This window comes from Pteropus medius, unplaced genomic scaffold (assembly GCF_902729225.1).
Source record: "Pteropus medius unplaced genomic scaffold, Ma_sr-lr_union100, whole genome shotgun sequence".
In the NCBI taxonomy this organism is placed as follows: domain Eukaryota; kingdom Metazoa; phylum Chordata; class Mammalia; order Chiroptera; family Pteropodidae; genus Pteropus; species Pteropus medius.
Genome location: NW_024340692.1, coordinates 15,517,197 through 15,542,866, shown reverse-complemented (window position 1 = coordinate 15,542,866; position 25,670 = coordinate 15,517,197). Strand labels below are relative to the sequence as shown.

The window sequence follows — 25,670 nt, the reverse complement described above, 5'->3', positions numbered from 1 at the left end:
GAAAATGAAAACTCAAACACTGCTTGTAGGAATGTAAAATGGTATAACTACGGTTAAAAATAATTTGGCAGTTCCTCTAAAGATTAAACATAGAGTTACCATGTGATGCATTAATTCTACTCTGAGGTATATACCCAAGAGAAATTAAACATATATCTACACAAAAACTTGTACACAATAGGGGGAACAGTCTACATGTCCATCAATTGATAGATGGATAAATAAAATGTGATATAGTCATACAGTGGAATATTATTCAATAATAAAAAGGAATGAGGTACTCGATGACCTTTAAAATTTCATGCTAACAACAGACCTAGGGTTAGAACACAGGCAATCTGTCTCTGCTTGATTTTCACATTCTGCTTGATTTTCACATTGTCACCCCATCGTTTAGGAACATTCTGGTCACTCCTTATTGTTTAAGGGCATTTTGGTCAATCTTCCTTCACGATAACCTCTGACGTTCTGTGTTATGCCAACAGGATCAGCAAAGTGCAAAGGAAAGCTGTCAGTGCCATTCACAGCCTTAGTTCTCATGACCTGGACCCACGTTGTGTCAAACCAGAGGTGAAGGTCAAAATTGCTGCCCTTTACTTGCCTTTGGTTGGCATCATTTTGGATGCTTTGCCACAGCTCTATGACTTTACAGGTAACAATGGCTTCTGTTTCCTTCTTTGGATTGATGGGGGCCCTGCCAAATACCCCACTAGAATGAGGTTTCTGTCATTTACTCTTGTGCTGATAGGCTTATGTGAGTAATTCTCTACACTGGTGCTCTCCAGACCTTTCTAATACAAGCCCCAATGAGGCTTTTTTTTTTTTTTTTTTTTTTTTTTTTAAGGCACATAGCCCTGTGTATATTTTCTTTATTTAGAAATTATTTATTTGTTTGTTTATTCATCCATTCATTCATTCATTGGTCCACTGGTATATAATGGACTTTATAAACCATACATCACTAAGGATGAAGTAATAACGGGATCACTTCCTTTGGAGATCACTGCTATAATGCCTTGAAATAAAGGTGTTACTTTTTTTGTATAAATGTTTAAGCAAAGAAGCAGTCTCAAATGAACCAAGAAATTGTGCCATGCAAAAAAATATCATGTTGTATTTCTGTAGTAGGAAATTCTGCCATAACAGAAGAATTTTGCCTTTAGCACTAAGAGGCTGATTGTAAGGTTGGAAGTCAACATCTCTCACTTAGCAAGAGAAGAAAGGATAAATTATCTCAAAGGGTTTTGCACCTCCTGAGTTTCTATGCATATTACAGTGCGGATTAGGGAATGTAGATGAACAAAAAACTATCCTAGATTTACGAAAAACAATCCTGTCTGCCTACTCTCCCACCGAAATATATACATGCACACAAACAAGATTCAGATCACTTTATAGTGGTTCTTGCTTTTACCTCAACTCACAAGAAGTTCTTAGAAATTACCATGCTGCTCTCTTGACTGATGAAGGATCCTGGGGTCCAAGGAATGCTTATATAAGCCCAGCATCCTTGCAGGCAATCATCCTTGGAATCTTGGAACCATCCACGCTTTCCTGCTTCCTCTAAATGCAAAGTGTCATGTGTGACTAAGTTGTTTCTAAAATCATTATGGTGATAAATTTTTAGTTCATAAAAATGAGTAAAAAATGGGTGAGGAAATTACAGAAGCAAGCTTGGCTCACAGTGGTGAGTGGGCTACACAATGAAATGCATGCAGCTTCCTCTGGTAGGGCCTGACAGCAGTGCAAATTGAGAAGAATTGTCTTCAGATTTGAATATGTAGCTCAGAGCGAACCGGGTAATTTGCTGATCATTTCTAGAATTTTGTGTGAAAGTTTCTAGAAAGTTTCATTTGAAGACCTGAGACATTTTGTTCCTAAAGCAGGGAACCACGCTAGTACACATCCCCCCAAAGAGTCCTTGTTGATTAGAACTTTCCAAATTAGTTACTTGAGATCAGAACTTCTCAGCACTTCATCTTTGAACCTTTTAAATCTTGATGGTTTCTTTACGTATTTGTTCAACTTTATGGTCATGATGTAGCTGACAAGTGGTAAGAAAGTAAAAAGTATTCTATTATTAAGGTTATATAGTGCATCTATTGTATATGGGATCTTTAGATTGATAAGCTAATAAGAATATTCTCTTAAAAAAAAGATACAACTGAATTTAAACTCCAGCCTATTTATTACTACATGTAACATTAGAAAAGATCTTCAACCTTTCAATGACTTCCTTTCCCTTTCTTCAGCTGTAAAATGTGATAATGGTGCCTACATCTTAGGATTGAGATAAAGATGAAGCTAGAAAACTTCTATAAAAGCATTGTATGCAGCAAATGTTTAGATCCTTCCTCCTTTTCCTGTAACCACGACCCTGTGCATATTTAGAGGAAGTAAGAATGTATCCTTAAATTAATCCCAATCATATGATCAGGTCTTGCATTATTGCCATGTGCCATTCATTTTACCATTTGTTTAAAAATCCAATTGCCCTAAAACACAGTAGTGAATTATTATTTTGAAAAATTGAGTTCTAAAAAAAAAACCGAGTTCTGTTTTTAGAAATTTAGTAGATGGAAATACTGTTCACACTCTAATTTTTCTGAAAAATTGAAGGTCCAAATATTGATAATATTGACAGATCTAATAAAATATGAGCTTTTAATGTATCGATCAGTTGCACGTGTTTTAACACACTTTTCTAAGAACTACTTAAATAAATACTTTCTGTATATGTGATTTGTAGTGTTCTTAAAAACCAACCTTTTAAATGGTGGGTTCTTTTTTTGTTTGTATACATCTAGACCTATGTATAAAAAAACATGTCTATATTACATGGATATGATAAATTAATATTCATTTCAAACATTTGAAATTTAATAAAATATTGCTGAATTTTTAATAATAGCTTGTTATTCTATAAGGTACATGTTAAATTCTGTAACTGTAGGCTCCTTTCTATTTGGTCATTATTTAAAATATATGAATAAATTTTTAAAATATTATATTACAAAAAAGTGTTATAAAAAGTTTGAAAATTTTTATTTCCACAATTAAAAAAAATAATTTCTAGCTAATCCTGTACTGGATATTTTGTCTTTTTTATTAGCCTACCTGCATTTCCCTACAGATAGTAGCAGATAGGTAATGCTAAACATTAGGTTTAAAATCACTTTGCTGACTTTAGTGACTAATAAGAATCAGTCACATGTTGCATATTGGGAAACACCATCTTTGGCTTGACCTTACCCCATTTTTTTAAAACAAAATTTCAGTTCACAGCAAAATTGAGGGGAAGACACAGATTTCCCATATATCTCCTGCCCCCACACATGCATAGCCTCTTTCATTATCAGCATCTCCCAAAAGATTGGTACATTTCTTGTGATTGATAATCTACATTGACACACCATTATCACCTAAAATTCACAGTTTACATTAGGGTTCATCCTTGATGTTATATATTCTAAGGGTTTGGATAAATATATAATATGTATTCGTCACTGTAGTATCCTGCAGAGTAGTTTCTTTGCCCTAAAATTTCTCTGCACTCTGCTTTTTATTCATTCCTTCCCCCTAACCCTTGGCAACCACTGGACTTTTTATTGTCTCCATAGCTTTGCATTTCCCAGAATGTCCTATAGATAGAATCATATAGTATGTAGCCTTTTTAGATTGGCTTCATTCACACAGTAGTATGCATTTAAGGTTCCTCCATGTCTTTTCATGATTTGCTAGCTCATTTTTTTAGCATTGAATAATATTTCATTGTCTGGATCTACCACAGTTTATTTATACATTCACCTACTGAAGGACATCTTGGTTGCTTTCAATTTTTGCAATTATAAATAAAGGTGCTATAAACACCTGTGTGCAGGTTTTTGTGTGGACATAAGTTGTTTACTTTTTCGAATATATACCAAGGAGCACAGTTGCTGGATTGTATGATAAGACCAATGATGTTTCATTGCAGCTGCAGATGCCCGTAGTGGAAAAAATCGCACCAATGGTTTGGATGAAGAACAAGAAGGGACCAGTGCAATTAATCAGAATGTGGCCCTGGCCATAGCTGGGAATCATTTTAGTTTGAAGACAAGTGGAACAATGCTGTCTTCCTTGGTATGTTACAAATTTCTCTAGTTTATTTTTCATTTTGTGTCTTTTCTCATCTTCTGATGGACCCATTCTTATCTTCACTTACCGGAACCCAGTGTAGAGTAGGCAGTGAGATTTTTGCCTTATTGCTCAATTCTGGAAGGAGTCATTGTGAGTCTGGCAGCTATGGAGGGAAATGGTACAAATGAGGCTGCACACAGTCAAACAGGGTTCTGGCCACATCAAGAGAATCACAAATCAAATTCGGACAGTCTCAGTGGTGCCAAGTTCAAGGCTCAGACAACCAGGAAAGAGGTGAACTTCGGAAATCTGAGATGATTATTGAGAAGAATCAAACCAAGGCTCCCTTGGGTGGGATGCTTGAGCTGTGTTTATCCTATGTATTTATTATTCATACTGTGTCTGCCTCAAAAAAAAAAAAAAAAAAATGAAAGGGGCCAGTCACTTGGTAGAGCACTTCTAAAGCAAAAGACTTCAGCTTTTCCTGTCCTCAGAGAGCCTATGCAGAGTTGCGTGGCTCTTCATTATACACAGACTGTGGGTTTAAAGAGGGGCTGTTTCAGGAATACAACCTCTGATTGCAAAATCTATTTCTGTTCTTTGATGAGCTCTGACTACCCCTTGGTCAAGATAGGGCTGCATCCTCCAGCTTAATTTAATTTAACATTTCACTGTAGAGTGTATCTGCAGAGAATTCAACTCGATTCTCTCCTAGAAAGCAAGATCTAGACCTAATTCTTCTTTGCTGGATGACTCTCTTCCATCCAGTACTTAGCCATCCCCCAAGCCCCAGTACACCTCATGAAAGTTGGAAGGCAGAGAGGTAATAAAGAGAAAAGACATTTGAGAGTTGACATCACTCATCCTACGGTTTGATAAATACTGTATTTTATGACCTTGTCTACCTTTTTAATATCCATCTTACTGAAGTTAACTGTTTGAGGTGGTATATGTCTTTTACATTGTTATTTGATATAAGGGCAAATGCCCAAATATCTAAAGCTCACGTGTCAGGAGATATTCCCTGTGAAGTTATCTAAAGATTTCATATCATCTTGTCACCATACTCAGAAAAACTAAAGTTAAAGGAACTTCATAAGCCCAGCCATTCCCATCCAAAATCAACATTTCCTCCACATACTCACAAATTCCTCATTGCAATTTCACCACTACATTCCACTGGATATTAGCTACGCCACATGAACCAAGGGTGCAGCTGCATATTGTTCTTTGTGTAGATTTGATAAGTAACAGAAAGTGTGCTCAGCACTCTAAAATGAACACTTGTGGCCAAAGTATTAAAGCAAATAGCCTGAACTCCCACACCCAAACCCCCAGGAAAACATAAATTGTGGTTAAAGTCTCATTACAGAGCACTCCAGTAAATTATGGATTTGATTAATTTGCTGAGCAGTTCATGACTTTATGTTATACTTTGGACTCCGTGACAAAGAAGCTAAATCTTGAACAGTTAGGGTATTTCTGGAACCCAGCCAGGCTAGTTCTCTGCTACAAGACTCTGCTATAAGTTGTCTAATGTCCAGATTGAAGGAGAAATACTTGGAGATCTTAGCAGCATGGGAGCCCCTTGTTATCACTGAGATTGGGGGAGGGATGGTCAAGGTCCAGGGCAGACCACCAGACCATAGTGCTCCTCAGACAGATGGCTCCCACAGTTATGTGGTTGAAAGTCTGGCTCAAATACTGCCTGAGCCAGCCCCTTTGCTGAGCATCCCAGCTCAAAGAACACGGCTTCCACTGCCTGGGAAAGACAGAGTGCCTGGAAACAGAACCCCAGCCAAGGAAGAACAGTTACTGTGTTTAAGAGATTAGCATCCCTTAAACTTTCAATGTTTCTGTTGCTCAACTTTTCCTGCATTCATCTCCCAACCTGCCTGTTTCCAGCCCTATAGGCAGTACAACATGCTGAATGCTGACACGACCCGGAACCTCATGATTTGCTTCCTCTGGATCATGAAAAATGCAGATCAGAGCCTCATTCGGAGGTGGATTGCTGACTTGCCATCAATGCAACTCAATAGGATTCTAGATCTCCTTTTCATCTGTGTCTCATGTTTTGAGTACAAGGTAAGTGTGGGGTGGCTCAGTTTTGCACTAGCTCTTATCTTCCAAACTCCGTTCTGTCTTGTCACTGTTCCCCTTTGTTTGGGCAATGGAGGCATCAATCCATAACCTATTTGCATATCCATAAGCTAGTATCTAGATATTATAATTCTACAGGGAAAGGATCCCTGCCTTCTGCAGAGAGAACCCCATTCCCATTAACAGGATTTTAGCCATAGAATCCCACAGAACAAAGTCTCTGTGTAGCACATGTCTAAACTGGCCAATGTCACCATGGAGTGCTCTGTATTCAGGATTCTCCCCATGGGCAGAGATCTCACCAAACTAAATGTCCTTCTGCCTCTGTCCTGTCCAGGGAAAGCCGAGTTCTGACAAAGTCAGTACCCAAGTTCTGCAGAAGTCGAGGGATGTCAAGGCCAGACTGGAAGAGGCTTTGCTCCGTGGGGAAGGGGCCAGAGGGGAAATGATGAGACGCCGAGTACCAGGTGTGTTGGATTCGCCCTCCTCTGCTTTCTGTCAGAGTTCTGCACCTTTCGTGAGAAGCAATGTCCTCCCAACATGAGTAGACACCATCACTTTCTTAAGATGATACTGTAATAGAAACAAGCAGGTTCCGGGGTTCTGTGCATCATGTGTGTAATGTTAGCCCTGTGCCTCTAAGGGAAAGCTGCTTTCCTGGACCACAGAAACCCCAGAAATGTCCTCAAATGGCATCTTCTATTTAAAACTTGTTGTTGATAGAAGGTCACATCCAGGAATGTGAGTCATAGGATGAGATGAATGGTGTCTCTCTTAAGGCTGAAGTCTCTCCACTAGTCTGCATGGAGTCTGGTCAAGATGCTGGATACTTTTGGTTCCAAGACCATCTCCCCAAATTACTCAGGGCACTATTAGCATGGAACCAGTCCCCACAATGGTCTCAGAGTGTTCCAGTCCTCCAGGGACCCCACCATACCAGCAATGATCTCAAAAAGGCTGAGCTCATCACTGTGGAATAGCATGAAGTGCTCAGGTACCCTTGGTTTTATTGACTGAGCTCAAAGTACAACAGAGGGACAGCTCATTCTATGCAATGGGACGTAACAGCCAGGGACTTGAAGGGAGCTCTGCTTTTTCTGCACCTTCGTTTGACACCCACACTGTCCTTTTCAGTAGCTCAGCGAGAACCTACAGCATTCGTGAGAATCATGCTCACTGACACCCCAGAAGGCAGGAGTTCTTCTAAAGTTCTAGCTTACCAATAAAAGAGCAGGCCAGCCTGCCATGGGCATGGGCTTCGTCTCCTACCAGCATCCAGCATGGACTCTAATTAACTGAAGAAGCAGTGCTGAGTCCTCTTAGTTGAGCTTGTTATGGAACTTCTGGTTATCGTGGAGGGTTTCATGCTAATCAAATTCCTATCATACATTTCTTAACTCCTAGGGAATGACCGATTTTCGTGCCTAAGTGAAAATTTGAGATGGAAGAAAGAGCAGACACATTGGCGGCAAGCTAATGAGAAGCTAGATAAGTGAGTCACTCAGCAACTTTGTGCTACTTTTACCTAAAGTTCCAAACTATTTTTCCCAGGCTACTTGTATTTCTGAAACAACTACATCCTTCCAAGGGTAAGAAAATGAATCATTATCAGTGTAAATTCAGTTCATCCAGGGACTCAGTATAATCAAAGGTATAAGGAATTATGATTTTGGCTCTTAAACATTTATCACATTGTTAAGCTTTTAAAGAAAACTAATATTTAGCAATCTCAGAGAGCTTAGCAAAAGCTGCTGATGGGAACAGGACAGGGTACCCAAGACCACATAATTTCAATTTATATTTCTACTCCAGAAATATGCACAACGATGTATATTCAGGGATATTTATATCAGCATTACATAAAATTATTTAAAAATTGGAAACATTCTATATGTTTAAGAATAGGGAAATATGTAAGAAAATATTAGGTTGGCAATAAAATGTCTTGAAATCATTTTAATGACATGGGAGATGTTTATGATATAATGTTAAGTGAACAAAAACAGGATACTTTGTTTTAGAGAAGAATCTTAAATCTCTACATATAGAAAATGTATTTTTAAAAGACTGGAAGGAAATTTATCAAAATATTAACAGTGGTTTTCTTTTGGTGTTGAAATAATTGATGTTTTCTTCTTTATACTTTGTTGTGTTTTCTACAATGGATGTATTATGATGTATATTATCAGAAAAAATATATAAATAAGTGAAAGAAGAAAAATCCTGCTTGGATTGCAATATATGATATATATATGCAATAATCTGGATATATGAGGGCATAAAACAAAATATGTTGAATATATAGCACATGTTTGCTATTCCTCTTTCCAGCAGGTAGCCTAATGAATCCTAGGGTTCACTGAGCAAAACATTACACAGCTAAAGACAACCCCCACCAAACCCTTGATGAGGTGTAGGAAAGGTCTCCCTATTGTGTATGAAGCACCCATCATAAGGGAGTGGAGGGTGGGGCGGACTTGAGTAGCAGTGTTGTTTTGTAAATCAGTATAAGTTACTGACTTTGTTATTGCCGGAGAATGCATCATTCTGGTTCACTTATAGGACTTTTAGGAACCTAATTTATTTTAAACCATTGAAGAGATAAACACATTTTTATTAACGATGTTACTTCAAAAGTCCAGTTTATTGGTCTTATTGATAATATCCATTTGCTTTGGGTATTTTATTTTTTGCTCTAAGTCCCCTGAACTGACTTGTAAGATATTTGATTCTCAGAGTCCATAAGTTCTAGTTCAGGCAATGAACAAAATAAAATTTTTTTAAAAAATGTATGTGCAGTAGGTGCTACAGAAATACATAGGTGATTAAGAGCATCTGCTCTATGAGATTAAAAAAAGAGCCTAACAAGGCATGTTTTGCCTGAGCTGTGTAAATTGACGTTTTAGAGGAACCTTTCCCTTTTGCCTGAAGAAATAACACCATCTTGAGGTTTTCCATGCAGGGCCTCTCTGTTCTCTCTAGGCAGTTCTCAGCCTGAGCTACTTGGTGGGCTGCTCACTGTCAGAGCTAAGGATCCATAGATCTTCAGGGTGATATCTTTTTATTATTATTATTATTTTAAGAAACTGTTATAAAATTGCAACTGCTCAATTTAGCTATTTGGAAAACATTTTGTAATAACGGTGGTGTCTTTAGCCTTTTTCTTTCAGAACACTTTTCAGTTATTTTGGCTGTTTCTTTTAGAGCAGTGATTTTCAACTTGGACTGTATATTAGAACTACCCAGGAGCTTTAAAAGCTTCTGATGTCCAGATGCACTCATAGCCAATTAATTCAGTCTCCGGTGGTAAGACCCAGAAGGCAGTAGTTGACAAAACTCCCCATGTGATTTCTATTGTGCAGTCAAATTTGAGAACAATTTTAAAGGAATAGTTAACAGGCTTTTTAAAAAACAGATCAGTGATGGTGATGGTTGCACAACAATGTGAATGTACTTAACACAATTGAACTGTACACTTAAAAATAGTTATGATGGTAAACTTTATTATGTGTATTTTACCACAATTAAAAAAAAAGATCAGGACACTCTAGATCTTCACTGTCCAATATAGTAGCCGCAGTGGTACAATAAGAGAAAAATACACACCAGATTTACAAATAAAAATATATGAAATATCTCATTAGTGAGTTTTATATTGGATTTTGAGACAGTACAAACAAAAGAATGTAAAACATCTCATCAGTAATTTTTATAGTGATTAAACATTGACAATATATTTTAATATATTGAATTAAATAAAATATATTACAATTAATTTCACCTGGTTTTTTTTTACTTGTTTTTAGTGTGGCTACTACAGAATAGAAAATGACATATGTGGCCCCCGTTATGTTTTTGTTAGATAGCATTGCTCTAAATCTAAACCTACCAGTAAATTAATAAAAAGTAGCTTTTATAGTTCATTTATTTCACACAAATATTATCACTTGGAGAATGAGAAAAAAAGTAGAGCTACTTGAGACCAAAGAGCCTGTGTTAAGCTTGAAAACATTTAAACACAGGAAAATATTTATTCTGAGCCCTCAATGGCATGTGAGCAATGGCACTGTCCCATTACTGGGTGAAGGGGACTTGAGATCAGCTGGTGATCTGGGTCCTAGGTTTTTTTTTTTTTGCCTCTCTTTATTTCCCACCCGCCCCCCCACCCCTTCCACCCCAGACCTATAGATGTTGCCGTCTCCCTTTAAGAACTGGATCTCTGAAGGCAGGGCATCTCCTCCCATGCACTCCTGGCATGCACCCGGGCCCTGGCACCCCCAGCGCACACGGGGGCCTGATCCGTGGCTCCACCTGGGGTGTGAACCCTGGACCTTCTGCGTATAAAGCAGATGTGCTAACCGCTACACTATGGAGCCACCCTGGAGGTGGCACCCCAACCCCTGTGCTTACATTTTGGTCACTGAGACATCTTGGGAAAGTCAATTCGTTACACTTTTCTTTCCTAGCAACCAAATTTAGATGATACAAAATGATCCTTTTCCAGCTTCGCTTGGATTTTATGAGAATGGATGAACTAGTGCATAAAATGCTCTGAATCCTTAAAATTAGGCTTAATAGAGAAGCAGCACCAAGCAATTTCCCATTCTCTAGTGAATAATAAGCAGGAACATCAAGTAGGATGTTAGATGGCCTGCCCCATAGGAAGGCAACCATGCTGCCTATTGGAAAAGGATGAAGGCCCGCACTTGACTGGGCAACCCCAAGGCAGTCTTTGGGAAGTCAAGAGACTGACTCTTCCCTGACTCAGTTCTGAAGCATCACTCCTTTCCTAATCCAGCGGCATAGCTGTTTGCCAAATTCACATCCACCCGGTCTTACTCCCTCCAGCTTGTTGCAGAGGCTTCCCTTGGCTCAGATCTAGAGATGGTTCTCGTGCATGAAATGCAGGAATGGTCCTGAGGCTTTAAGCAGCAATCTGATTGGCTAGTCTTAATTGCCAGTAGCAACTAATAATTGCTACCCATTTTGTTATTTCTTTAATTGTCATCATTATTCATAATAGCGGAGATGAGGATGGCCTGGAGACTTTACCTAGAAAATTTTTTTAACCAGACACTAATCACAAAAAGTACCTGATGCTCCTTTGTTACCTGTAACCAGCTGCTTTGTATTCACTCCAAGATTGACTATTCAGAAGATTGCTTTATGCCTTATTGCATAGATTGCTATCATTGGGCTATGGCCAGGTTGGATGTGTGCTTTAATTTGTGTGCTTTTTTATTTTTTAGAACAAAGGCCGAGTTAGATCAAGAAGCCTTAATCAGTGGCAATCTAGCTACAGAAGCAAATTTAATCATCCTGGACATGCAGGAAAACATTATCCAGGTGAGGGCAGCAAACACCTGATCTTTTCAACATGAATTTGTTTACCAAAATTTATAATAAAGAATTCTGTATAGAAACTTGTGAAAAGAAATAAACATGATCCCAAATTCCCTTTTTTAAAAATATGAAGTTGGGCAGTTCGCTATTTACAATTGTGTCCACTTTACAATTTCTAGAGATAATGAATGTTCTTCAGGCTTCTTTGACTTGCTGTTCACTTGGAAAGAGTTAGGTGCTTCATAAACTGACTCTCATTGTTAAATCTGCCTGACTGTATCAAATTTATAATGTGGGTTGTGGGCTTTTAGTTCAGTATCTAGAATAGGGATGGTAGCTAGGTTCTTTTTAATAGGTCAACTCCAACTGAATTATAGTCGATGTCCGGTAAAATAGCTAAAATTATGACTGGATTAGGTAAAAAAAGTGTGAGTTGTGTATGTTTTGGACACAAATTAGTGAAGGAAAGTCATTTGTGCCATGAATTTGCCATCCCTGCTGTAGAAAAGTGTAACATCACTGTGAACTTGGCAGTAACACAATTCATCACACTAATTTCACCTTCAAAGTGAATGTTTCCAAAATTCCCAAGACATCTAGGTGATAATGAGTTTTTACTTAATCTAAAAAATGAGTCCTTACATGTTTCCAATGAGAAATCACTCATTAGAGTAGACCTAATATTGCTTTTTAGGGCTAGAAGAAAAAAATGTTGTTGAAACACAGTGGCACTGTAGGTATCCAGCTTTTAAGTTGTCTAAAATCAAGGTAATTATTGTACAAAAATAAGGACAAAAAGTATGTGGTGTCTTTGATAACTTACCTACTTAGCATCACATTGATTATGTTTTTATACAACACTACTTTGAGTGCTATATACTTAACACCTGTCCTCAAAATGTATTTGCAATTTTCAAAGAAAGCTAAAACTTGTTTTTCATTATCTTTGGTGATGTTACTGTAGCTAATAAACAAGCTTCTATTTAGAAACATCACTGCCACCAAACAGCCCCTATTGTACTGAGAAGGCCACAATTGTGTTTTGAAGCTCATAAGGAAAGCTGTACCTTGTATACAAGGAAAGAATATCCTGAAAACCTATTGCCCCAGATGGAGGAGGCGTGCCTTGTAACTTAGTTTAACAGCCTAGAATTAGGCATAAATCCCAAATCGACTGAAAGTTTTAGAATGAAGTCATTTGGAAAATAAGTCTTCAGCTCTCATGGTAATGGGTAGTATGTGTGGTGCTTTACCAAACCCTTTAAGATCTTAGACTGAGAGAGATGGAACTTCGGCATCCCAGGGCTAATTGTCAGAAGTGTCTACTTGTGTCTTCATGCCTTGCTTCACTGGCACAGCACAGGGATTCAGTGGTGCTGTTCTTCTATTTCCCCAGGCAAGCTCCGCTCTGGACTGTAAAGACAACCTGCTGGGAGGTGTTCTAAGGGTCTTGGTGAATTCTCTGAGCTGTGATCAGAGCACCACCTACCTGACTCACTGCTTTGCAACACTCCGTGCTCTCATTGCCAAGGTAAACACAGAATGCTTGTTTTCGTACTCTTAATTAAGAGTTAAGACTCTCATCTAACTTCACACTTCTCCCTTTAGCTGCACCAAACCCCCAGAGTACTGTATTAAGTGACAGTATGGTAAAGGTCTTATGTCTCCCTAGGAAGAGAGCGGATGCACTAATTCTACGAAAACTCACCATGGAGAGGGAAAACAGGGGCTCTCACACTGGAAATGTGGGATGAACTCTAGCAGTCTGGAATGGCCACTCACTGGAGACATGAGAACACAAATCAGTCAAACAACTTTGCTTTTTTCTCTTTTTCTCGAATACTGAATCTTAGTGAGATTAAAGCCCTATACATGACCCCTTTTAGTGATTCTTGCAAAATGTCATGTCATAAAATGACAGATAGTTTAGAAATAAATTTATCATAGCCTGAAGAATTTAGATATTCCTTAGGGAAAATGGCCTAATGCAGTTTACTTTCTCCCCCTTTATTGGAAATCTCAGTTGGTGCCTTCTATGTGGAATCTTTTACATTAGAAAGTGGAATTCTGCCCTCCTCTTTCTCTTTCTTAGTCACCAGTAATTTCCGGGGGACCCGGTAAATTCAGGATAATTTCTTCAGAGTTGTGACACTGCCAGTGAATGTAACCTGGCAATTAATTATCCAGCCCTGATCTTAGTTATACAGTTCACAATTAAATCTTAAGGCTACTCCATTGCTTCAATTCATCTTCTGACTCAAGCAGCTCATTATCTTTATGGAGCAGTGCATTAACTCCTCTGGGCTTTTTGCTCGTCCAAGCAGATATTTGCATATTTCAACAAGCATCCAGTCCAGAAAGCATACGAAAGTGCTAAGCAATGCCTAATGGTCCCTTGTGTCTCTCCTAGTTCGGCGACTTGCTGTTTGAGGAGGAGGTGGAGCAGTGTGCAGACCTGTGTCAGCGCGTGCTGCACCATTGCAGCAGCAGCATGGACGTCACCCGGAGCCAAGCCTGTGCCACCCTCTACCTCCTCATGAGATTCAGTTTTGGAGCCACCAGTGTAAGAACTTAGACCAGCTGGGTGACCCAGAATCAGTAGAGACGTCAATGCAAAGCATCAGTTGAGGAAAAGTGTGCAGGCTTGCAATTTACTTCTGTCCTGTGTGAAGGAAACAATTAAATATGTCCACAGATAGCAGCTTTTGTTTGAATTTGCATCCAAAAGTGAATATTAAGACTGATGAATGCAGCGTTTGCCACATGCATATTTCAATTAAAAAAACGAATAAATGTTTGTAGATTAAGAGTTGCCAACTGTGGGGAAAAATACAACAGGCAGGTTAAGAACTCAGAAGAGTTTGTTCTGTTTCTAAATTCTGATTGACTTTGGAAGAGCATTGAAATGATCTGTGCCATCTATACCTGAGTTTTAATTGAAGCTTAGCCTTTGGAGTTCAGTTTTATTGCAGAAGAGTTAACTTTTGCTTTCATTTGTCTAGATTTGGGTATGTTCTTTTGGAATTTACATTTGTGGTCATGTTAATGAGCATGCTCAAGTGAATTAAAAGATAATTTTGGCTCGTGAAAGAAAGGCAGGGTCCTTGGAATATATTAGACATAACTATTTAAAAGTCTTTAGGAAATTTCTCAAGGGCCTTTAAGGTAGCCATATTTTTGCTTGGTCCTGGAAGGAAAAGAGAAACAGAAAGTTACTGCCTACCTAGAGTCCAAAATCTCAGAAATCCTGCCCATGGAGATCCTGTTTCTCTGCAATTTAAATAAAGTCTCAGGAAGAAGAATCTTGGCACAGAAGGAGATATCCTGTGACCCTACTTTGTAGGAACTTTCCAGCCTGGCAGCATAGAGGCTGCCCAGGCCTCAGTAAAAATTTAAAGGGAGTTGACAGATTTATGTCAGAACAGTATCCATTTAAACCATTTAAACAGCAGTATGAATCTTGTGCAAAGTATAGCTGACATTTCATTGAGAGAAAAGAAGATGATTGAGACTGGGAAAAAGAAACATTGGAGAGTTATTGCTGTCTGGCTCTACTGCCTTCAGTTATCTGCCAGCTGAGTGCCTCTTATTTGTTCTATCTTTTTCCCGATACAGAACTTTGCAAGAGTGAAAATGCAAGTAACCATGTCTCTGGCATCTTTGGTGGGCAAAGCACCAGACTTTAATGAAGAGCACCTGAGAAGATCCTTGAGGACAATTTTAGCCTATGCAGAAGAGGACAAAGGCATGCAGACCACACTTTTCCCTGTCCAGGTAGATTAAGAGCATGCCTTGTATCATGCATGGGCTGGGAATCAACCAATTATAAACTTGTGTATGCATGTATATCTGTGTGTATACATATGGATATTTACACACATAAAATATAACTATGTAAAATGTTATATATTACATATTTGTATATAGTATATATATTACATAATATATAAGTGTTATCTTACATTATAAATACATATATCTTACATTATATATATATACACACATACACATTATATATATAATGTGGAACCTAAGTTGAGGTCTTAAGCTTCCTCCCACTTGGTATGAAAATCTCCGATGTTCTGGATTACAGTTTAGGCCTTTTGAAGTTGCAAATAACTGGAACTAGTTCAAACTAACTTAAACAAAAAGGATAATTGAGAGGGAAAATAGTGTAAGGATTCAGAACTAAATCATGGATCCCAAAGGCCAACTCACATCTGGGCCTCAGAAGCACCTGGACCTGCAAAGATGAAGGCCAGAGAGGATCCAGTCTAGACTCCCCTCCACCAGCAATCTCTACTCTCTTAGAGAAGCCTATTCATGCTACCCCCTTGCACTTTCAATGTAATCCTAACTTGTTACCATGAACTACAAAGGCAAGATTATTTGGAGGTGTACACTTTTTTGCAGGTGGAGGAACTGCTCTGCAATCTGAATAGCATCTTATATGACACTGTGAAAATGAGGGAATTTCAGGAAGATCCTGAGATGCTCATGGATCTCATGTACAGGTAAAATCAAAAGGATGTCACTTAAGGGTCTAGGGTCTGTCACTGTGGCATTCTTATTACTGTAATTATCACAAGCTATGTGGGCATATTGTTTCGGATGACATCCAAAACTGTATATAGAAATTGGTAGAAATTAATCATTCAGAGTGAGTTGATTCATGTACAAGTTATCAGAAAGATCTCCCTAATTATGGTAAAAGCATTTTATAACACTATCTTCTGCCTATCCACTGTTATATGAATTTCCTATATAGTCTTTTTTTTTTACTTTTTAAAAATTAAGTTTATTGGGATAACATTGGTTAATATAATAATATAATTTTCAGGTGTACATTATAATTTCACATCTGTATATTCTATTGTGTGTTTACCACCCAAAGTCTAGTTTCCTTCAGCTACCATATATTTGATCCCTTTTACTCACTTCACCCTCCCCCTACTCCCCTATATTTGACCCCCTTTACTACGTCTACCTCCCCCCTCCTCCTACACCCCCCACCCTCTGGTAACCAGTAGTCTATAGTTCATGTCCATGAGTCTCTGTTTGTCCTGTTCATTTGTTGCTTTTAGGTTTATATTCCACATGTAAGTAATATCATGTGGTTTTCAACTTTTTCTGTCTGGCTTTTTTTGCTTAGCATGATTATCTCGAGGTCCATCCATGTTGTCACAAATGACAGTATTTCATCTCTTCTTATGGCTGAATAATATTCCATCGTATATATATGTACCACAGCTTCTTTAGCCAATCATCTATCATAGGACACTTTGGTTGCTTCCATGTCCTGGCCATAGTGAATAATGCTGCTATGAACATCGGTGTGCAAATATCTTTTTGGATATGGGTTTTCAAGTCTTAAGAGTAAATACTCAGTAGAGGGATTGCATATGGCAGAACAATTCTTAGTTTTTTGAGGAACCTCCCTACTGTTTTCCATAGTGGCTGTACCAATTTACAGTCCCACCAGCAGTGTATGAGGGTTCCTTTTTCTCCGCATCCTCTCCAACATTTGTTATTACTTGTCTTGTTGATCATAGCTATTCTAACAGGTGTGAGATAAATAGTCTCTCATTGTGGTTTTGATTTGCATTTCCCTCATAGCTGGAGATGTTGAGCATCTTTTCAAATATTTGTTGGCCATTTGTATGTCCTCTAGGGAGAAGTTTCTGTTCAAGTCTTCTGCCCATTTCTTGATTGGATCACTTGTGTTTTAGTTGTTGTTGTTGTTATTGAGTTGTATGAGTTCTTTGTATATTTTGGATATTAGGCCCTTATCGAAGATGTTGCTTGCAGATATATTTTCCCATTTGGATGGTTCTCTCTTTACCTTGTTGACGATTTCTTTTGCTGAGCAGAAGCTTTTTAGTTTGATGTAGTCCCATTCACTTATTTTAGCTTTTACTTCCCTTGTTTTTGAGGTCAAATTCATAAAATCCTCTTTAAGTCCAAGGTCCTTGAGTTTAGTTCCTATGTTTTCTTCTATGCATTTTATTGATTCGGGTCTTATATTCAGGTCCTTAACCCATTTTGAGTTAATTTTGGTGTGTGGAGATAGACAACAGTCTAGTTTCATTCTTTTGCAGGTGGCTTTCCAGTTTTCCCAGCACCATATATAGTTTTTTATAATCATATTCAGATATACATGTGCAGTTTTATTTAAAACTCATATTTTACTCTAGTTTAAAACTTTGCCTTAATAATCCTTGTTCAGGAGAAACTACTTACAGGGGCAAAATTGTTCTGCTATGATGAAATAGGAAGGGTAGTACTTTTGTCTTCTGTCATTTTTAAAGAAAGTAAAGGAAGAAAATTGTGAGAGATCCATTAAAACAGATATCATTTTATCAAGTCTTTATTTTCCCATAAAGTTTTAATTAAATGCTATTTCTTGGGGTCCAGAACATATCAGAGATGGAATGAAAACAGCTGGACTGATAAATATTGGCCTTTTCTCTCACATTCTGAATGTGTAGGTAAAACTCTTAGGGAAAAAAAATTCTTAGAAGAAAAAGTGGCCATACACAGAAGAAAAACACTGTCATTTACCAGTTGTCTTTGAAACTTTCTTATTCTGTCCTCAGAATTGCCAAGAGTTACCAGACATCTCCTGATCTGCGGCTGACCTGGCTCCAGAACATGGCAGAGAAACACACCAAGAAGAAGTGCTACACAGAGGCTGCCATGTGCCTAGTGCACGCGGCTGCCTTAGTAGCTGAATATCTGAGCATGCTGGAGGACCGCAGCTACCTGCCCGTGGGCAGTGTCAGCTTTCAGGTGTGGGGCAAATTCAACTTTTCTTTTAGAGCAGTAGTTCTCAACTGTGGGCAATTTTACCACTCAGTCCAGAGGGCATTCGACAATGCGTGGAGACATTTTTGGTTGTTGCAACTGGGGATGGGAGGATGGGTGCTACTGGAATCTAATAGGTATATAAGCCAGGGATGCTGCTAAACATTCTACAGTGCATAGGATAGCTCCCACCACAAAGAATTACCTGGCCCCAAATGTCAATAGTGTCAGTGTTGAAAAGCCTACTTCAGTGTACTACATTTGCCTCTTCTGATTGCTTTATCTTGTTTGTTTTTTTCTTAATTATTGTTCACAATAAATGTAGGGTCAGTAGGCACTTTAGACATTCCCAAGTACTTTCACAGCTGTGATTTTATTTGACCTCCACATCTATCAGTGAAGCAGGCAGATAGGGGAGGTATTATTACTCCCATTCCACAGGTAAAGAAACTGAGAGAGCAGCTTTTCTAAGGTTATTTAAATTCTTTCTCAAAGACTTTCTCTGTAGTTGGCACAGTATATTGGCCACCATGAGAAGATTTTCTAAACATTGGAGAAATGATTTCCCTCATAGCTCATTGCTTTATTACACTCCCCGAATCTGTAGTATCCCACTCTGTAATCCAAAGATCAAGAAAGAATCAAATTAGCCTGGGAAGGAAAAAAGGGGGCTGAACAAATACTTTCTTAGGATAAGCTGAATATTACACGTGGTTAGCTAAGAGAAATCGTTTGCCAGGCCTGAATATTGGTTTAGGCTAGGATGCTCAGTGGCCACTTGGACTGTTTTTACTAAATAGAGTAATACAGCCCTTAAAAAAATAAAAATATTATGAGTACTTTTTTTAAAGAGACATAATCTGTAGGAATGACCAATCAACCCTGAATCTATGAACAATATAATGCAGTAATTGAGTCCTTTTCAAACCGGACTCACAGTCATTTATAAGCGCTTGTATTATTTTTGTTTGAATTTTTTTAAATCATGACTGATTTTATAAAAAGCTTTGTTCTCATTATTTTATTCCAACACAATGTTGTGATGCTGTGTGAACCAAAAAGAGAAAATAATTCAAAGTAACTTGCATAGGCTTAGAAAATAAGTCACTGCAACTGTTGCTGGTGCAGCCAGGAGCTTCTGATTTCCTAGAATATTGTTTACCTGCCAAGTTGGGTATTGCCTCATATTATTAACTCTTCTTTTCTTACAGTTTTCAATAACAAAAATATCTATTCTATTTTTTCATTTTCAGCAAATAAATTTTATTTTCAACTCAGAAATATTTGTTATAAAAGCCAAAAATTAAATTCTTATCCAAAAAGCATAAAAATATCACATTGGTTTGGAATCATATAAAAGTAAAGAAAGTTATCAAAATAATATTAGATGTATCTGCTTCTTTCATCAAATTTATTTAGACCATTTGATATTATCAAGGATAAATGTTATAAGAAGGGCTAGTCTTTCAATTCCCAGAAAATCTTTTAGTTTGTCGCTTAATGTTGAATTGTATAGCCTCTTTTCTTGTTTCATTACAGAACTATTTCTTATTATTCTTTTATGCCTTTTCTCCAGTTATTATATTTTGTTTGATATTTATCACTGAAATAATTAATGACATTTTATTATTGTCTTTCGTGTTTAGTAAGCCTTACTATTCTAATTTCACCTAGAATTCAATTGATTTGATGAGTCATGCCAAGATGAGATAGAATAGTTATTCTAGAATCAACAGAAAAACTCCACATTGTCCCTACATGAGGGTATAGAATATAGCTCTATTTTTTTCATAGATCTTTATCTATTCATTCATTCTTTTAGAAGATAATGATTAAGTACCTAATCTCTCTTCATGAACTTTACAGTCTAGCCAGGATTAGCAAATTCATATAACTATTTCACTTATTCAATTGCAATTATGATAAATGCTATAATACAAAGGCACAAGGTGCTGTGAGTATTTATAATGTGACCTAGCCTGGAGGTCAAGGAAAACTCAGAAGGATAAGGAAGGGGAAGGGGAAGGCAGAAGGAACCAAGAAGTGTTATGTCTTTATGATATACAAAACATAGTGTGTTTGGGGTTCTCAGCTACAGAAGAGAAGCCAAATTATGTTGATGTTTATGAGCCAATTATGTTTTCTCTCAAATGAGGCATACCAAATCCATGTGAAAATACATGCTTGCAAGGGACAGAGCACCTAATCCTGAGTGGCTGAAGGTAAAAATGGCTTTATCAGCTTACTTGTGGGAGGTGAGCCTGGAATATCACCTGCCAAACTGACTTAAGGGCCCAAATAATATCATCAGACCTCAGAGTCATCACCACTTTCTGTCTTTGCTCTCTGTTATGTTGGCTTCATCCTTCACAGGCTTCCCATACTCACTGAGGAACATATAGGCTTACATCATCCCAGGTTCAAGTCCAGGAGAATAGAGAGATGCCTCATTTCTAGCAGTTGCTGAGAAAGTCTCAGTGTGTCTTATTGGCTCTGATGGGGTAATGCGCTCATGCCTGAACCAATCGTAATGGCCAGAGACATGGAATTGGCTAGACCAGAGTCAAAGTCCACACCTGGAGTTAGGGGTGGTTCCCTAGGAGGCTTTACTTTATAGAAAGATGAAGGAATTCTGGCAGCATTAACAATAGATGTCCATTGTTGATTTCTTAAATGCTATGTCCTTTAGTTTTCAACCTTGCTCTGCTCCAATAAAATTGAATTTTTGGAAAAGAATTACAAACTGGAGATAAATAAATCTGTGCAAAGAAAATAACTTTGAGGCCACTGAATTCCAAGGAAATGCGGTCATTGAAATTTTACGCCCCAGAGTACAATATTTCTTCCACAAATGTAGATATGGATACATTCTCAGATGCTGCTGTTACTTTTACCTCCTAATTCTGAAGCGAGGAAAATCTGCCCAGAATCTTTTCCTCTGACTACAGCTAATAAGGCTACATAACTTCGATTCTGTTCCTCTACATATAGAAAATTACATTCAATTCTAATAGCACTTGTTTTTTGGAATCGGATTCTTTCAGCAGAATCTCTTGAGCCTTTTGTTATCTCCAGTTCAGAAACATAATAGAAAGACCAAATTTGGGAGAAGGACTGGCCACAAAAGATCCTATATTCATAAAACTGCATTACAATATTGTATATGAAAACATAGGACTGTGACAACTCTCTTTTCCTTGATTGCTAAGGTTGATTCATTTGATCTTGCTAGCCAAGCTGGTAGGCAGACAGATTTTACTTCAAAAGACAACTCTGGTCCATTGATAGTAGTTAACTAGAGTACTACATTGAGAAGAATTTTGAGACTATATCCAAGCTTCAGGGGAAAGAATGCTATAATTGATTAGTTATGCCTGTCATGAGTGCGGGAATAGGAAGGAGTGGCATGTGTCCTGTCTGCTTGCAATTTCTTAAGCTAGAAAGGTTTCCCATTTCTTCTATGCTCCATATACATTTCTTCCACAGCTGTGAGATAGGTTGAAGAAAACAACTGTTGATCTGTCAAGAGTATGAGAGTCACTGCCAAGGCTGGAGCTGGAGTGAGGCAAATGAGGCATGTAAGGCACAGAATTTAAGAAAGCACTCACTCTCAGGGTCAAGCACGGTCAGCACTTACACAGCTCTGAGAGCGAGTGCCTCCCTAGATTTTGTGCCCTGGGTTTCTCAGCCATTCACTCTAGCCCCAGCCTGATCACTGCATTTTCTGCTAGAGACTTTAAACTCTATAGTTAATGTAAAGAAAAACAATGTTGAAAGGAACAAAATGTTTGGGGGAAAAAAAAGAATAATGATACATCACCATGAAAATTTCCATAAGGAAGACATTCTCATTTGCTATTGTCATATAATATTATGAATATTCACCTAAAAGTCAAGTCAGTAGTAGCAACATTCTTCAGGAAAACACCCCCAAAAGTTAGAGGTTCACTCAGCTGGCAAAACAAGGAGTCTAGTTAGCTGGCCTTTGCCTTTCAAAAACCATGACCCCCATTGGATGTCCCTTAAGGTCATTCCACTAAAGTAACTCAACTGTTATTACATTGAGGTAAGTATCTTTTATATATCTCCTAATAGTTAAAAAGAAAAATAATGTGAGTTTTGCAGACCACTTGCTCAGCGTGTCCTGCATGGCAGCCAGAGTCTCTTCCCATTGGATTTACAGGCCTGTACAATCAGAGACTCACTGTGGGTCTTTGAGCTTGGCTTCCTCATCCCTACGCCTTTAGGTTCCCGTGGTGCCTTTTATTCGTTCAGTTCCCCTGTCCTCAGGGCTCATACTGTGATCCCTTGCAGAATATTTCTTCCAATGTGCTGGAGGAGTCTGCGGTCTCTGATGACACTCTCTCACCCGATGAGGATGGTGTGTGCTCAGGCCGGTACTTCACCGAGAGCGGCCTGGTGGGTCTCCTAGAGCAGGCTGCAGAGCTCTTCAGCACGGTGAGTCCACACAGTGGGTCCTGGAGCCTGGCCTCTGCATTCAAGCTGAACTCTCAGTGCTATGAATGCCAGTCTTAATGGTCAAGCCAGTCCCACTGCATGACGACACATGCAGGCATATGCATGGCAGGGGATGGCCAGGAGGACTTTGATGGATGCAGATTGCATCAGCTCTCAAGGGAGGTGAGAAGGCCTTTCATCACTGTAATAGTCTGGTTTTTACTGCATGTTCATTGGCCAAGCAGCAGTATTCCAATACTATTTCCTTTTAATGGGGGTGGAAACTAAGCCATGGGGAGGTGAAAGGGCTTGCTTGGGGTTACACAATAAATTATGAGGCATGTTCTCACTCCCTCGTCTTCCCTCTCGTACAGAACAATGTTGGGGTGGAGCCACTGGGAGGAGAGGGAAGGAATAAATAAGCAACATCTTCCTTCTTAACAACTGAGTCATCTTCAGGATCGTCACAGACTGGGACCAACTCAGAGAAACCACTGAGACGTCCCTCATCAACCTAATCTGGGTCTACACACTCCTAATTAGAGAAAATATATGTATATTTTAAGTCATTGAGATTCAGGGCAGGGGAGTCTCTTATCCATTTTCATTTGAATAATATCTCTCCTCCCTCAAATCTTAAACCAAATAAATATTTAATACTTCACTATATTTAGCTAGTCCAATTTTATTTTCATCCTTATATTGTTCTTTCCTTTCTACTTTTCAATTGCAAGTTTCCACCCTACAACCTCTATGTATTTTAATTATTGTTTTATCTATCTTCCCTTTTTCTCCCACTTTCTTCTCAGGATTCAGAAAAAAGTCCAATGTACTCCTATTTTACCTGAAATTCTTTCAGGCATACATTGAGCATCTGGCAACAGGGGACTCCTGATGATGTTTAAATATGCTAAAGCCAACTTTCAGAAGTGCTCTTACTCTCTGCTGCCAATCTCTGGTCTTGTTTTTTTCTCTGTGAAAACCCTTTTCGCCACTTAACATCACTCTATAAGACCATTTAACATGTGTCTAGTTCAGTGTGACTGCTACAGCTATCTCAAAGGTGCTCAGACGTCACTCCTGCTCTCTTAAATGTTGTGGTGTCAGTTATAAACCCATTTTCTAGTGCATACTGAACTCTGGTTGCTTTTCTAAAGTTATCTTTGATTTTCTTCTCTTTCCTAGGGAGGATTGTACGAGACAGTTAACGAAGTCTACAAGCTGGTCATCCCCATCCTGGAAGCGCATCGGGACTTCCGGAAGCTGACCTCCACTCATGACAAGCTGCAAAAGGCCTTTGACAGCATCATTACCAAGGTACCGGGGATCCTGGCCAACAGGTCCTGTTACCTGGCAGCAGGTGACCCTGTCCCAGAGATGCTTAGCCCTCCTTCCTCTCTGGGGAGTGATTTACTTTGAGCACCTTATTACTGTAGCTCTCACCCACCAACTGGAAAAGGGCTGCGAATAGACAAGAGGACCAGAATTCACACTGTGAAAGAAGGCAGCTTGAATTACTTCACAACCAGGAAATATGAGAATCTTTTAAACTTACTTAAAAGAAGGTCTAGAAATCTTTCATGCGATTTCTTTTGTTATTATTTCCAAAGTTTATTTCATAAACATAAAAGTTTTTTAAGGGAGTGATTTCTGTTTACATTTGCCATAGGGACAAAATGCTTTATAACACAACAATAAAAGACTCCTGTCCTTTGCAACACAATGGATCCCCCTGAATTACATAACTAAAGAGAGGTTTCCTTATTTTGCTCATCAGGGACATAAGAGAATGTTTGGAACCTACTTCCGAGTTGGTTTCTATGGATCCAAATTTGGAGATTTGGATGAGCAACAATTTGTTTACAAAGAGCCTGCAATTACCAAGCTACCTGAGATCTCTCATAGACTAGAGGTAAGAAAAGTGAATGTGTGCTTGACATTGTATAACTTAAGTATTCTTAAGTTAGAATGGGTTGTTGCAAAAAAACACACACACACACACACACACACACACACACAAAGGGTCATGGATTCATCATCGATCCATATATAATTTTTTCTACATTGCATATATAATATGAAGATATTAGGTGATATCATGAGGTAAAGCAGAATTTGGATAGTTTTCTCTTAAGATTCTGTGTATGCTTGTCAAAGTTTTTAAATTTATATTGGGAATATTTATTTTCATGGGCATCCCAAATTCAATCAATGTTGTGTGCTTTCTTTCATAAACTTTTTCAAGTTTTAGAAATAGTTTTTCAACTTGAAGATGATTACCTTGACTTTGAAGTAATCTGGCCAAATTACTAAATTACTCCTAGAAAATGCTGTGGCCATCCCTTTGTTGCCACTGGACAATACATCCAGCTTCTGACACAGGGATTCTCATAGTAGCCATGCCCTGGGCTGTGGCCCAGTGAGCTCTTCCTGCTTATCTGAGGAGCACCCCTCTCTGAATAATTAGAGTCAGTGTCCCAGCCCCCCGGGCTGGCAAGTCCCATCTGCTGTTTACATTTGATCTATAATGTAGCAAAAGAGAGCAGCATGTTCCTGGAAGAAAGGCTGGAGAAAAAGGGAAGCAACATAGAGAAAGTGAGGGAAAAAAAGTAGACATTGAAAGCACCAAACACTAAGAACTGAAGAGGAAAGTCAAGGAGTGCCCCCAAAACAAAACTCTCTCAGGATGAGTAACTGGGACCCCTGAGCTCTGACCACATTTAACCAGAGATTCACGCCTTATACTTTCTTGCTATTGCTTTGAGTTTATGCCTTTTTATGGCTGCAAAACCTAAAACACTTTTGTTGCCAAATTTCTTCTTATACCATCTATCTATGCCAAA

General features: G+C 38.4%; 1 protein-coding gene across 1 annotated transcript in view; it reads left to right on the top strand.

The window, feature by feature from the left end:
• Positions 1-25,670, top strand: part of DOCK8 (dedicator of cytokinesis 8) — a 201,280-nt gene that overhangs the window by 150,532 nt on the left and 25,078 nt on the right. The window contains exons 29-42 of the mRNA XM_039888606.1: positions 486-652; positions 3,977-4,122; positions 6,025-6,207; positions 6,560-6,689; positions 7,627-7,714; positions 11,472-11,568; positions 12,962-13,096; positions 13,976-14,128; positions 15,181-15,339; positions 15,979-16,079; positions 18,162-18,354; positions 22,684-22,827; positions 24,013-24,144; positions 24,605-24,789. Coding sequence (XP_039744540.1) covers positions 486-652; positions 3,977-4,122; positions 6,025-6,207; positions 6,560-6,689; positions 7,627-7,714; positions 11,472-11,568; positions 12,962-13,096; positions 13,976-14,128; positions 15,181-15,339; positions 15,979-16,079; positions 18,162-18,354; positions 22,684-22,827; positions 24,013-24,144; positions 24,605-24,789 — 2,013 coding nt within the window. The remainder of the gene's footprint in view (positions 1-485; positions 653-3,976; positions 4,123-6,024; positions 6,208-6,559; positions 6,690-7,626; positions 7,715-11,471; positions 11,569-12,961; positions 13,097-13,975; positions 14,129-15,180; positions 15,340-15,978; positions 16,080-18,161; positions 18,355-22,683; positions 22,828-24,012; positions 24,145-24,604; positions 24,790-25,670) is intronic.